This window comes from Nannospalax galili, unplaced genomic scaffold (genome assembly GCF_000622305.1).
Source record: "Nannospalax galili isolate Female #2095 unplaced genomic scaffold, S.galili_v1.0 scaffold304, whole genome shotgun sequence".
NCBI lineage: Eukaryota > Metazoa > Chordata > Mammalia > Rodentia > Spalacidae > Nannospalax > Nannospalax galili.
Window position 1 is genome coordinate 1,401,549 of NW_008352325.1, and position 14,740 is coordinate 1,416,288.

The window sequence follows — 14,740 nt, forward strand, 5'->3', positions numbered from 1 at the left end:
GTTATTTTGATTTTATCTTGACTTTAGGCCTAATTTCCTTAAGAGAATGAAGGGTATGGTTGGAGACATAGTTCTTAGTGATATATAAACTACTTCAAGCAAATTTATCTTTATAAAATATGTTGAAGTATCTGCCTTGAGTTTGCTCAGGTGCCTGTCTGTATATTATCCCAAATCCAAAAGGACCAAGATAGTTACTTATGGCCAAGCATGGTGGCACATGCCTTTAATCCCATCACTCAGAAGGCAGAGGGAGATGGATTGATGTGATGCCAGCCTGAGATGGTCTACATAGTGTGTTCCAGGAAAGCTGGGCGACATAGTGAGACCCTGTCTCAAAAATCAAAACAAGAGTTGCTTATAATATGCAAATCATTTCTTTCTATCACATATAGAAATAGAATTACATTTTGAAATATTTGAGGTTTTTTGCATGCTATTTATATCTTATGAATTCAAGATAAAGACCTTGAGACTTTGTTGTTCTTGTACTCTGCCTTATTTATTCCAAACATATTTGTTTATACTAACTCTTTTTCAAATTATATCTCTAATTCAGGCTAAAAATCTCATAGAGAGATTTTTTAACCAACAAGTAGAAGCTCTGGGCAAACGTGTAGAGCCATTACCTGAAATATACTATATTGAAGGTACTCTCCAAATGATTTGGATTAATCGCTGCTTTCCAGGGTATGGAATCAATTCCTTGAAACATCCAAGATGTCCTGAGTGCTGTGGTATGTAATGAACTATGCTTCATGCTTAATTTTGATGAAAATTCACTTACTTTGATTATGTCTACATGAATATTTATCACTTCTTTTAAAATTGTCATTTAGGTATTGAATTTTGTTATCTCAAGTAGTATGTTTGAAGAGACTATATTATAAACATGTAAAAGAAAAGAAGCTGGCTTAATTTCGAGCTTGATTTAACATTATAACAAAGAGGACTTAGGAGCAGTATTAGGCAGTTACTAGGATGACCCTAAAAAGAAACTAATCATATTCCATGCAGCATCTGTTTTTGATGAGTTTAATTTTGTGTAGCCCAGAGAAGGTATTTGTGACTTTAGTTTCTTTGACACACAGATATATGAAACATTTTGCTCACACTCACCTGTGCCCCTCTATTGTCCTCCTCCATCCACACCACTCTCTCCTTTCCACCACATCCCAGTCCTACTTTCAGGCCTTTTTTTTTCTTTCTGCATTGTTACTCTGTTAACCTGAGCCAGTTAAAGTAGACATGGGTGTGAAGCTGTCCACTGGAACATGAATAACTTTTCACTGGCAACAATGACTTTCCTTCAGCAACCGTCTACTACCATTAGCTCCCCTGGGCAGAGTGGGTCCCTATGAGCCCTTCATATCTATGACTGAATATTTACTGGTTCAGTCTTAAGTAGGCCCTATGTAAGCAACCACAGGTATTGTGAGTTTACAAGTGCCATAGCCATGTCATTCCCATAAGACAGTATTTCACAATCCTCCTTCCTACATTTTTCTACTCATCTTCTGTGATGGTTCCTGAACCTTGGAAGGGGTAATATGAGTGTCCTTTTTAATGCTGAACACCCAACAGTCACATGTTCTGAGCTTTTTGGAAAGCCTTGAGTCTGCATTAACTGACATTGGCTATGAAGAAAAACTCCTTTGATCTAGGCTGAGGATAGCACTAGTCTATGGGTAAATATTTAAATGTAAATATTTAAAAGGTAGTTTGACATGTCTGTTTAGCAAAATAAAAATGGTAGGTTGTCCTCTACTGTCTACAGCCTCCAAAGGCTTGGGTTTTGACCACCAGGTGCACAGTACTGAGCATGAACTCACTTCTAAGGAGTGGGTCTCAGATCCAGAGATCAGTTGGTTACCCCCCAAACAGCTGTGCCACTGTTGTACCAGTAAGCTTGACAAGATGTTATTATAGCATGCAAGGTCTAAAGCTATAGTAGAGCTTTGCTGGCTTTTCTTCCCCAGCAGTCTTTATAGCAGTTTCCAGCACTATGAAAGCTAGCTAGCAAGAATGCTTCTAGCTCAGTTCTAGCATGGTTTCTCTGTATATCAAAACCAAGGTGTGTGGTGCCTTCAGTAATAGGGTCTTTCCAACCAGTTCTGGTGGGAATCCAGTGGCCATGGCCATAATCTAAATAATTTTGAGGACCTTGCTGACTCACAGCTTTTAGGGAGATGTTCTATACCTGGCACTGAGATTTCCATTTAATAGTTCATTGCTTCTGATATCAGTATTAGCCACCTATGCATGGTACCTCTGTTCAAAATTTTTTATTGTGTTTTTTAATTAGTTTATAAACTAATTTTCGATGTTTGATTTTAAATTGTGTATAGTTTAGATAGTCTCTGTTAAGTATAGCTGGTAAGTATTTTCATTCTGTGGGCTGCCTTTCACTCAATTTACAGTTTCCCTTGCTCTATAGAAGCTTTTTTGCATTTTGCATTTTATGTCTCATTTGTTACTTCTTCACTTCGTTCCCCGGATGACTGGAGGTCTGCTTAAAAAGTGCTTCCCTATGCCTGTAACTTGTGAGATAATCCAATAGCAGTTTTATACTTTAAGGTCTTATGTTGAGTTCTTTGATGTATTTGGATTTGATTTTTGTGCAGGGTGAAAGACAAGATTTTAGTATCACTCGCCTACATGTACACAACCAGTCTTTATGGCACCATTTGAGGAAGATGTTGGTTTTTTTAACCCAGTATATACTTTTGGGAATCTTTGTCAAAAACCAGGTACCTGAAGATACGTGGCCTTGTATCTGGGCTTCTGTTCTGCTTCCTTTATCTCTGAGTTTGTTCTGAACCAGTGCTGTGCTGTTTGTATTAGTATGTCTCTAAAGTGTACTTTGAGATGAGGTATAGGAGCCTCTCCAGCACTGCTGTTTTTCCTGAGGGTGGATTTGGGTATCTGAGTTTTTTTCCTTCTGTAAATTTAATGTTTTTTTTCTATTTCTGTGAAAAATTGCAGTAGGATTTTGATTGATATACCATTGAATCTTTTGATGGCTTTTGGTAGGATGATTGATTTTCCCTATCCGTGAGCATATGGAGGTCTTTCATTCTTCCTCAATTGTCTTCCTCGATTTCTTTCTTCAATAGCTTAAAATTTTCATTACAGAAATTCTTCATTTCCTTGGTTATTTCAAAATATTACTCACTTTGGCTCCGTGAATGGCATTGTTTTCCTAATTTCTTTTTCAGTATGATTTTTAGGGGTACATGGAAAGATTTTTGTGTACTAATGTTATAACTTGCCACTCTGCTAAATATGTTTAACAACTGTAAGAGTTTTTGTTTTTTTGTGGGCATTTAGGTTGTCTCATGTACAGAATCAGATCACCTACAAAACAGTAACTTTTGACTTCCTCTTTTCCTTTCCGTAGCCTCCTTATTTCTTTATCTTATGCAGTTGCTCTGGCTAGGGCTTTGAATAATATATTGAGTAGGACTGGGAAAGTGGACATACTTGTTTTGTACCTGATTTTTGTAGGAATGCTTTTGAGTTTTTCTCCATGTAGCTTGATGTTAGCTACAGATTTGTTATAAATAAACTTTATTATGTTAATATATGTTCCAGCCATCTCTACCTGTCCAATGATTTTATCAGAAAGAGATGTTGGATTTTTTATCAAAGGCCATTTCCGCATCTATTGAGAAGATTTTTGTCTATGTGTCTATGTGATGAATTACATTTATTGATGTTCATATGTTGAACCATCCTTTATCTCTGAAATGAAGCAAATATGGTCATGACGGAAGATCTTTTTGATGTATTCCTGGATTTCCTTTGGAAGTATTTTATTCAGAATTTTTACATCTGTGTTCATCATCAAAATTGGTATATAATTTTATTTTTCTGTTGTTTCTGTATCTGGTTTTGCTGTCAGATGATTCTTGCTTAGTAGAAGGAATTTAGAAGCATTCCTTACTTTTCTATTTTGTAAAATAATTATTGAAGCATTATTTAAAGATCTTCTATAAAGGTCTTATAGAATTCTGCAATAAAACCATCTGGAATGAGGCATTTGTTAGGAGATATTTTTTATTACTATTTCAATCTCATTGCTTGCTGTATGTTGGTTTAAATTGTTTATCTCATCTTTGGTTTAGTAGGACATATATGCATCAAGAAATTAATTTCTTTATTTGGCAGAGTATATACTTAAGGCATGACCTTACAGTTTTCCGAATTTTACTGGTATTTGTTGGAATGTCCAGTAGTTATAAATATATTTTATTATTCTTTGATAGTTTAATACTTGTATATAATGTATTAAGATCATATACATTCCCCATTTGCCCCTTCCAACTCTGCCTGGACTCCCTGCAACATGTCCTCCTCTAAACCTCATGTCCTTTTTTTTTCCTTTTATTTTCCACTTCAGTTAGTGCTGTCTGTATGTCTGTGGTTGTGGGGCCATCTGCTGAAGCATGAACAACCTACTAGTGTCCACATGACCAAAGAAAAATATCTCTTCCCAGCAACTGTCACCTGCCAACAGTTCCTAAGTTTGTGGTGGGACTTTATGAACAGCTTCCCCATTGATACTGGAATTTTGACTAGCTTGATCATTTGTAGATAACCACAGCTTCTGTGAGTTCATGTGTACCACAGTTATGTCATGTAGAGAACAAGGACTTCACAAGAGTCCTCCTCATTTTGCAGCTTTTGCATTCTTTCTTCCTGCTCTCCTGTTCCTCCCTGTGCCTCGGCAGGGGATTATTAAGATGTCCATTTTGGGCTGGTCACTCACAGTCACTTATTCTCAGCACTTTAACAAGTTATCCGTCTCAGCATGAACTCCTTCCTACCCATTGCAAAAAGAAACTTCTCTGACCAAGGTGGATAATAGTCTAGGTCTGTGGGAATTAAACATAAATATTTTAGAAGGCAATTTGACAATTTGATAGCATGACCATTTAGTAAAATAACAATAGTATGTTTCAACATACAGCTTTTGACAAACCTCATGAGCTTTTGACCAGGATTACAGTACCAGGCATGAATTCTATCCTGTGAAGCAGGGCTCAGAACTTGTCAGGAAGTGGTTGACTACCCTATAATGCTGCTATTGCGCCAGTGGGTCTATCTTGCTTAGCAGGTGAATATTGTAGCATGCAGAGACCAGTGCTCCATAAAGTCATTGATGGCTTTTCTCTCCCAGAAACCTGCCTGCCACCTCTGGCACTATGAAAGCTAGATAACAGGATGAAGGAGGTTTCCTGGTTGGTTCTAGATCGACCTTTCTATATCTTACAACCCACATATGCTTTATCTTCAGCAATAGTATCTTACCATGTAGCTGTGATGGCGAACCAAGAACAATGGCAATAGCCTTTGTTGTTTTGGAGACTTCTGGGGCTTCCCTGACCCATAGAGATTATATTTTTATGTGTATGAGTGTAATTCCTGCAAGTAGGTAGGTACACCAGAGGTAGGTGCACCTGTGTCATGCAATGCCCATAGAGGTCAGAAGAGCATGTCAGATCCCCTGGAACTAGAGTTGGAGATGGTTGGTAGCTGCCATGTGGGTGCTAGGAATCGAACCCAGGTCCTCTGCAGTAGTAGTCAGTGTTCTTAACTGCTGAGTCATCTTTCCAGGCCCCCAAAGTCCTTTTTCTTTAAAGCTAACTTTGTGATTAGTTTACCAGCTAGTACATTTCCATGAGGCATTTTCTCACATTCTTAATTTTGGTTAACTCATTTCCTACCTCTTCCTATGCCCCATCCTCTTACCCCATCCCCACGTAAACTTTTCAGCTCTAGTTGTCACTCTGTTTTTTTTGCTTGTTTCTTTGTTTGTTTTTGGCATGTGTTCTACTGTCCCTTCTATATATGGCCTGAAAATCACTATGTAGACCAGGCCGTCCTCAAACTCATAAAGAACTTCCTGCCTTTGCCTCCCAAGTGCTGGAATTAAAGGCATATACCACCAGGCCCTGCCAATTTTTGATTCAGTTTGTAAGACTGTAGGTTTCCATATGGCTTTTTCATGTACCCTTCCTTTCTGTTAGCCTTTCCTCTCATCCTCTAATTTCCCCTATTCTTTTGTACCCCTTCTGGCTTAAGTCTTTTTTAGCTGCAGTATTTCACCTCTGTACTTAGATTTTAATAATAATCTACTATCCTTCCTTTCTGAATGCATCCCCCACAATAGCTCCTTTCTAGTTCACTTGCTTCCCCTTGTACTGTAAGTTAAGCATACAGAAGATTTGAAGTTAGGGTCCACAAATGAGAAAGAGAATTTATGTTTGTTTTGGGGGCTTCAGTTTCCTCACTCAGTATATTTTTTGCAAGTTCCATCCATTTACCTTCAAATTTCATTATTTCATTTTTACAACAGTTAAGTAAAATTACATTGTGCGTTTATACCATATTTTCTTTATCTGTTTTGGACATCTAGGTTAACTCCGTTCCCAAGATATTGTGAATAGACCAGATATAAACCTGATTATGCAAGTATCTCTGTAGTAATATAGAATCATTTGGGTACACACCCAAGTGTAGTATAGCTGGGCCATGTGGTAGGTCTATTTCTAGTTTGCTGAGAAGGCTCCATACCTTTGTGAAGGGCTACAGTAGTTTACACTCTCACCAGTTCCCCTTTCCCCACATTCACTCTAGCTCTGGTGTCATTTGTATTCCTGATGTGTGTGACCATTTTGACTGGGGTGAGGTAGACATGAAAATGATCTTAATCTACATTCCCTGATAGCTAAGAATGCTGGACAGTTAAGTGTTCACTAGGCCTTTGCATTTCTTCTTTTGAGGATTTTGTGTTTGTTTTCATAACCTACTTTCTAATCAGTTAGTTTTTTCCTTTTTTATTGAATTTTTGAAAATTTCATGCACAAGATCTACATAAGCTTAAGCCAGACAAAAATCCCAGCATAGAAGTGAAGATTTTTGTTGTCATTGTTCAGCTTTTTGAGTTCCTTATATAAACTAGTCACCAATCCACTGTCAGAAGTTTATCTGGGAAAGATTTCTCACATTCTGTAAACTGCTGCTTCACTTGGCAGTTTTCTATATAGAAACTTTTAATTTTCATGAGATCCCATTTTTCAGTTATTGATATCATTTCCTGTGCTATCAGAGTTCTACTCAGAAACTTCCTTCCCATTGAGGTATCCTTCCTACTTTTCCCTTAAGTAGTTTCTGGGTATCAAATCTTATGCTGAGGTCCTTGATCTGTTTTGATTTGATTTTTGCCTATTCTGAGAGAGAGAAAAAATCAGTTTTATTTTTCTGCCTGTTGAAATAAAATTTTCCATGCATGATTTGTTTTTCCAATTTATATTTTGTTATCTTTTTTGAAAATCAGGTAGCTGTAGTGGAATTATATCTGGGTCTTCTATTCCACTCAAGTATATGTCTTTTTGTGCCAGGACAATGCTGTTTTTATTACTGTGGCTCTGTAGTATAACTTGAAATCAGGTATGGTGATACCTTCTGCAGCTCTGTCTCTGGATGGCTCTGACTGTATTTCATCTTTTTTGCCTCCATATACATTTTTTTTCTATCCTTTTTATGTCTGTGAAGAATGCCTCTGGAAATTTGATTAGGAAGCACTGTGTAGCTTGATGTTGATAGGATGACCAGAGTTTTGGTGGAGACTTTTAAATGTCTCTTATGTATAGACTCATATCATCTGCAAAAAGGAAAACTTTGACTTCCTCTTTGTATGCTTTCATTTCTTTCTCTTGTCTTACTGCTGCAGCTAAGAGTTCAAGCACTATGCTAAACACAATTAGAGAGAATGGATGCCTTTGTCTCATTCCTGATCTGGTGTGAAAGCTTTGAGGTTTTGACTATTTACCATGATGTTGGCTGTAGGGTTGTGATATAGAGCCTTCATTATGTTGAGGTAAACTCCTTCTATCCTTTGCTAATCCATGGCATTAATCATGATGGGATGTTGGATTTTCTCAAAGGCCTTTTCTTCATGTGTTGAGATGATCGTGTACTTTCTCTTTTTACATTCATTTGCATGATGTATTGCATGTATTTATGTATTTGGAGCCATCTCTGCATCACAAGAATGATGCTGACTTGGTCACAATGAATGTTCTTTTGGATGTATTCTTGAATTTGGTTTGTGAGTAATTTATTGAAAATTTATGTATCTATGTCAGATAGTCTAATTTTCTCTTCTTTTTGTTGTGTCTTTATCTGGTTTTAGCATCAGTATATGACTTCATAAAAATAGTTTGGAAGCATTCCTTTCCTTTCTGTTTTATGGAATAATTTGAGTAGTGTTGATTTTTCTCTTGGTAGTATCATTCCTCTTTGGAGTTCAGGTAGAATCCTGCAGCAAATCCATCAAGTTCTGAGTTTTTTGTTACAGTTTAAATCTCACTGATTTTTATGGATTTGATGAAATTATTTTCCATCTTGGTTTAATTTAGCATGTAATTTAAATTCATCCATTTCTTTGTTTTTGAATTTAGTGGAGTATAGATTTTTAATTTATATCCTCAGGATTTTCTTAATTTCATTGATATCTGTAATAATGTCTCCTTTTTAATCACTAATTTTATTAATTTGGGTCTTCTCTTTATTTTGCTTAATTTAGCTAATGGTTTGCCAATCTTGTTTATCTTTTCAAAGAACAAATGTTTAATTTTATTAATGTTTTGTGTTTTTGTTTTTGTTTTCATTTCTTTCATTACTTTCTGCCCTGATTTCTGTTGTTTCTACCTATCTATTGTTTTGAGTGTCTGGTTTTTCCTGGTTTTTCCAAGGCTTTACAGTGTATCATTAATTTATTTGTCTGAGATTTCTCAAAAATTCTTATGAAATACCTTAGCATTGTAAACCTTTGTCTTAGGGTTGCCTTCCTTGTGTCTAATAGATTTTGATATGTTGTGCTTTCGTTTCCTTTGAATTCTTGGTATTTAAAAAATTTTTCCTTCTTGATTTCTTGAGTGACCTGTTCATGCTTCAGTAGTGTGTTCTTTAATTTATATGAGTTTGTGGAATCTCTGTCTAGTTTTATTCAGTTGTGGTCAGATAAAATACAAGATATCTTTTCAGTTTTCTTCTATTTGTTGAAACTCGCTTTGTACCCTAATATGTGATCAATTTTTTATGAAAGTTCTATAGCCTGTTGAGAAGAATATGTATTCTTTAGTGTTTTGGTGGAACATTCTGTAGATGTTTGATCTATCCACTTAATTTTTGATGTCATTTAACTCCAATATTTCTCTTTATTTTCTTTTTCTCCAGATGACATTGGAGATGTAGTACTGTTGTTGAGTGTAGTACTGAAGTCACTCACTATGTTGGGATTAATCTATGACTTTGCACCTAGTAGTTTTTGTTTTCTGAAATTGGGTACATCTACGTTTGGGACATTAATGTTTAAAATTGTAATGTCTCCTTGATGGAATGTCCTTTGATCAGTATTAAGTGACCGTCTTTATTCTCTCTGGAATAATTTTGGTTGGAAATCTATTTTGTTAGATATTTGAATAACTATGCCTGCTTGTTTTTTAGTTGCATAGCTCAGAATACTTTTTATGTCCTTTTACCCTAAAGTGGTGTCTATATTTAATGGCGATGTGTGTTTCTTGGAGACAGGAAAAAGATCTCTCTTGTTTTCTAATCCATTCTACTACTCTATGTCTTTTTATTGGTTCAATTGAGACAATTAATATTGAAAGTTGTGTTGTGGTTTGGTTTCTGTTACTGAGCTAAAACACTGACCAAAAACATCTTGGGGAGGAAAGAGTTTATTTGGCTTACAGATTACTGAGGCAACCAATCACTGAGGAAATTAAAGGCAGGAATTCAAGGCAGGAACTTGGAGGTAGGAGCTGAAACAGAGATCATGGAAGAATGCTGCTTAATAGCTTGCTTTCTCTGGGTTGTTCAGTCACACTTCTTATTCAGCCCAGGCCCACCTGCCCAAGAATGGTACACCCTACAGTGGAGTGGGTCCTCCACATCAATCAGCAGTCAAGAAAATGTCCTACACACATGGCCATAGGCCAGTATGATGGAGGAAATTTCTGTTTAGAATCCCTCTTGCCAAGTGTTTCTAGTTTGCATCAAGATGACTCAAACTAACCACCACAATTGTTTTTTAATATGTTATTCATCATTAAAATAGTTTTTTTGGCTTTGCAGTTGTGGTCTTTTGTATCATCGAACTCACTTTTCAAGGCTCTTCATTCTCTAATATTTCTATCAAATAGTCAGTTGTTGTTCTTATGGTCCTGCCTTTGTAGGTAACTTGAGCCTTCTCTTTTGGCTTTTAAGACCTTGTCTTTTGTCTGTAGTTTTAGTGGTTTACATGTAATATATCATGGGGAGTTCCTTTTCTGGTCCTGTCAATTTGGTATTCTATAGGCTTCTTGTTTATTGATGGCCATTTCTTTCTCTAGTTTTTGAACAATTTCTTCTATGGTTTTATTGAAAATATTTTCTATGCCTTTGGTGTGGTGCTCTTCTCTTCCTACTGTGTTCATAAGTCATAGATTTGGTCTTTGCATGGGGTCTCCCAAAGGTTTCTCATGTTCTGTTCAAGTTAAAATATTTTCTCTTTGACATTTACTAACTGATGTATTCCTCTGCCTTGTCTTCGAGTCCTGGAACTCATTTTATACATGATCCATTCTATTGGTGAGGCATTCCACTGAACTTTTTATCTGAGTTTTCATTTCTATCATCATTTCAGTTTGGTTTTTCTTTGGAAATTTTTACCTCTTTTTGAATTCTGTTTTTGTATATTTAATTGACTTCTTTATTTAATTCAAATCTCTGTTTTTCTGTTGGAGTACCTTTATTTCTTCTTTAGATTGTTTGAACATAGTTGTAATCATTCTTTTGAATTCTTTGGGTTCCTTCCAAATTTTTATCATTGGGAATAATTACTGTGGGATTGGAAATTCTTGTAAAAGACATACATGTTATCTTGTTTCTTGGGTATATGTTGCATTGTTCCTGTGTGGAACTTGTATGTCTGAAGTTGCTTTCATGGTTGCTTCCCCTGAGAATTGTCTAATGCCTCACACTTGTGTGCTTATCCTGGCTCAGTTCTGGCCATCACCATAGGTCTGCAGCTTCCACTGCAAGTTGTACAAGTCCTCATGCCTGTGGACCTTCTTAACCAGTCCCCACTCTGTTTTTGCCAGAAGTTATAAGACTCCCTGCACCTATGTGCCTTACCCAGGGTCTGCACTGGCTTCTTGCCTGTATTAGTGGCTTCTGTTGTGAGTTGCAGAAGTCAGTGCTCCCCTGTGGGGCTTACCTTGGTTACCTCTGATTCCCACTCTGGACTGGCAATTTCTTGTGGGAGTGTTGGAACTCCTAGTGCCTGTACAACTTCTCCTGTGTCAGCTTTGGGCCACACCCTGGGTCTTCAGCAGCCACAGTAAGTTACGGAAATCCCTGTACCTGTGTGCCATACTCTGTCAGATCTGGCCTCCTCTCTGGCTCTGCAGCTTCTGCCATGAGTTGTGGAACTCCCTGCAGGCCTGGGTTCTTCACCCTGTGTTAGCTGCAGACTCCATGGTCCATCCACAGCTTCCTCCTGTTTCTCTCTCTTTTTAAAAAAATTAATTTGGCAAAGGTTCTGTCAACCTTATCATTTCAAAGAACAAATTCTTCATTGTGTTTTTTATTTTTTAATTTAAATTTTTTTTTGAGAATTTCATACATGGGTGCTATATTACATCATTTCTACTTCTCCATCTACAGCCATTTTTTTCCAATTTTTTAATTGATTTCTGCCCTGATATTAGTTATTTCTTCCCATCTACTACTTTTGGGTTTGGTGTGATCTTGTTTTTCCAGTGCCTTTGGGTGCATCACTAAGTCATAAAATTGAAATCTGTCTGATATTTTAATGTAGGCTCCTAGAGCTGTAAACACTCATCTGTAGACCACTTTCATTGTGTTCCACAGATTTGGTATGTTGCGTATTCATTATTGTTCCGTTCTAGACTTTTTATTGTTTTCCTCAATGATCCATTCTTCATTCACTAGTGTGTAGTGTCATATCTAGGAATTTTCTGTATTTTCTGTTCTTTTTCTTTTGATTTCTAGTTTTATTCCATTATGATCTGGTAGAATGAGGGAGTTATTTCAATTTTCCTGTAGTTATTGAGGCATTCCTTGTATCCTAGTATAGTTTAGAGGAAGTTCCAAGGGCTGAACAGAAGAATGTGTACTCAATAGTGTTTGGTGAAATGTTGTATAGATGCCTGATAATGTTCAGTTGTTTTCTTGTGCCATTTAACTGCAGTTTAACTTTGCTTACTTTTTTGTCAGATGACCTGTCTCCTGTGTGAGTCTCCTAGTTGAAGTTCTGTACTATTACTGTGTTAGAATTGATGTGTAGCTTATTTCCTAGTAGTATTTGCTTATGAAAATGGGTGCACCTAATTCTGGTGCATTGTATTTAGAATTTTGGTGTATTCTAGGTATATTGTTCCCTTGATCAGAATGAAATGGCTGACTTTATTTTTTCTGATTAGTTTTGCCTTGGAATTTGTCTTCTCAGACATTCGAATAATGACACCTGCTTGTTTGCCAGTCCATGTGTATAGCTAAAAGCTACATAACAAGAAACAATGCCAGACAGGAGATACCTTCCTTTGATATTGTCTGCTGTTGTAGGTGAACTGTGTTATTGTAGACTATACAAAGATGGGTTTTTAATGCAGTCAGCTTGCCCATGTCTTTTGATTGAGGAATTGAGACCATCAATATTCAGAGTTATTATTGAAAGATGTATACTAATTTCTTTCTTTTGCCAATTTTGAGTGTTGTTTCCTTAGCCCTAGCTTGTATAACATCTCTCTTAGCATTATTTTTCACTATAGCATCATTGATGTGCTGGCCTTTCTCTTCAGTCTCGAGTATTCCTTCCAGTATTCTCTCTAAGACTGGCTTGGTTATTGTGAATTCATGTAGCTTGTTTTAATCAGGGAAAATGTTTCTTTCTCCTTCAGGTATGAGAGATACTTTTCCTGGGTGATGTAGCCTGAGTTGGTATCTGTGGCCTTTCATATCTAGAATCACATTTCTCTAAACACTTCTGGCCTTTTAAGCTTCCGTGAGAAACCAGCTGTTCTTAGAAGCATGACTTTTTCATTGAACTGGCCTCTTCTCGTAGCATTCAATACCCTTCCTTCATGTTCCATTCATGTGTGTTTTACAGTTTATGGTTTTCCCTGATTGAATGATCCCATTCCTCTACCTTGTATCAAGCCCCAATATTCTGTCTTCTTTGTGGTCCATATCTTAGGGAAAGGCACTTACTAATCTATGTTTTATTCACAGTTGTCTGCAGCCCTGGATCGTATAATCCGCGGGATGGAATTCACTGCTTCCAGTGCAACAGCAGCCTAGTGTTTGGAGCGAAGGCATGCATATAGGACAGTGCCTTGTATGATCCAGTGGTTTATTGCACATAAGTCTGTTTTTGAAATGCTAAAATATAATAAATCACTATTATGACAAAATTAAAAAATCATATTTTACAAAGAAATGGTGTCATCATTCAATCCAACACTGTATGTATAATCTTTATACGTTAATGCCAGATCTATATCTGACTCCCAGATAACTCTTGTATCACACTGCATTTTAAAAATTGTTTGAGATGTTCTGTATCTTCAGGAATTTTGAAAAATATATCTCATTTTATCTTTACTATATGTTGCCTAAATTCAGACAACCATATTCTTTTATAAGAACTTTTATTATTTCATCTCATTGCATTACTTTGATTTAGTTTTATTGGATTTTAGACTTTAACTTGGCCTTTCACATCTCCAAGTCAGTTTTTTAAATGTCTGGGGTCCTATTATTGTACTTGTCATCATAAGACCTAGTCCCAGCGATACTGTGAGTTTTTAATATAGTTCAGTATGTCTATCTTAAGCTTTCAGTTTAAAGTTTCTTAAGCCAGGTGTGGTAGTGCATGCCTATAAGCACAGTAATTGGGAGGTAGAGGCAGGATATCAGGAGTTCATAGTCATCCTCAGCTACATAGTGAATTTGGAGCCAGTCTAGGCTACAGGAGATCCTGTCTCCAAAAGTCCCTTACATTACCTTCTTGACATTTTAGAACAGAGTAATCATTGAACTTTTTAAAGAGACTAAAGCAGTTTCTTTCCCTGATAATACTTCTAGTAAAAAAATGAACACAATTTTCATTCCTTTTACTATTAAAATGAATATTGTGTGACAGAAGTTTCTGCTGCTACCTCTAATATTTCTCTTTTCTTACATTGGGATATTAAATGTCAATGTGAAGAATTGCCAAAAGTAATTATTTAAATACAGGAAAATTCATGAATACCTTAAGAGTAGTTCTGTTTTCCTCCTTGTCACCTGATTTACATTTATAACCTATTTACTGCATGGACCTGTTGTGCTCTTCCTATTTCCTTTCTTACAACAACACAAGCCTCTGTGAATGGAAAATGTAACACAGGTTGGATCTCAGCACAGTTGACTAAACAAGGATTTATGCTTGTTGGCTTTCATTAATTAATTTAGTTCATAAATCTTCTATTTGATCACCTTGTGGACAAACAGCCTCAGAATTCTCACACAAATACCAGAAGGTAAATGGCCTGTGGCTATACTTCACTATCCCTCAGGGGTTTCATTATCAGGAGGTGATTGTTTTCTTATGCTCATAGGGGTTTTTATATGTTCTTCGTCTGGTAAGTAAATTCTTGAGTATTGCACTGTTTGGATGAAG

The 14,740-nt window shown here is 36.4% G+C and overlaps 1 protein-coding gene across 3 annotated transcripts in view; it reads left to right on the forward strand.

Moving 5' to 3' along the window:
* Zpbp (zona pellucida binding protein) overlaps positions 1–14,001 on the forward strand; it is a 102,335-nt gene extending 88,334 nt beyond the window's left edge. For all 3 annotated transcript variants that reach the window (XM_029554167.1, XM_029554165.1, XM_029554166.1), the window contains 2 exons: positions 560–737; positions 13,309–14,001. In XM_029554167.1, coding sequence (XP_029410027.1) covers positions 560–737; positions 13,309–13,403 — 273 coding nt within the window. In that variant the 3' untranslated portion in view covers positions 13,404–14,001. The remainder of the gene's footprint in view (positions 1–559; positions 738–13,308) is intronic.
* Positions 14,002–14,740: the final 739 nt, after the last annotated feature.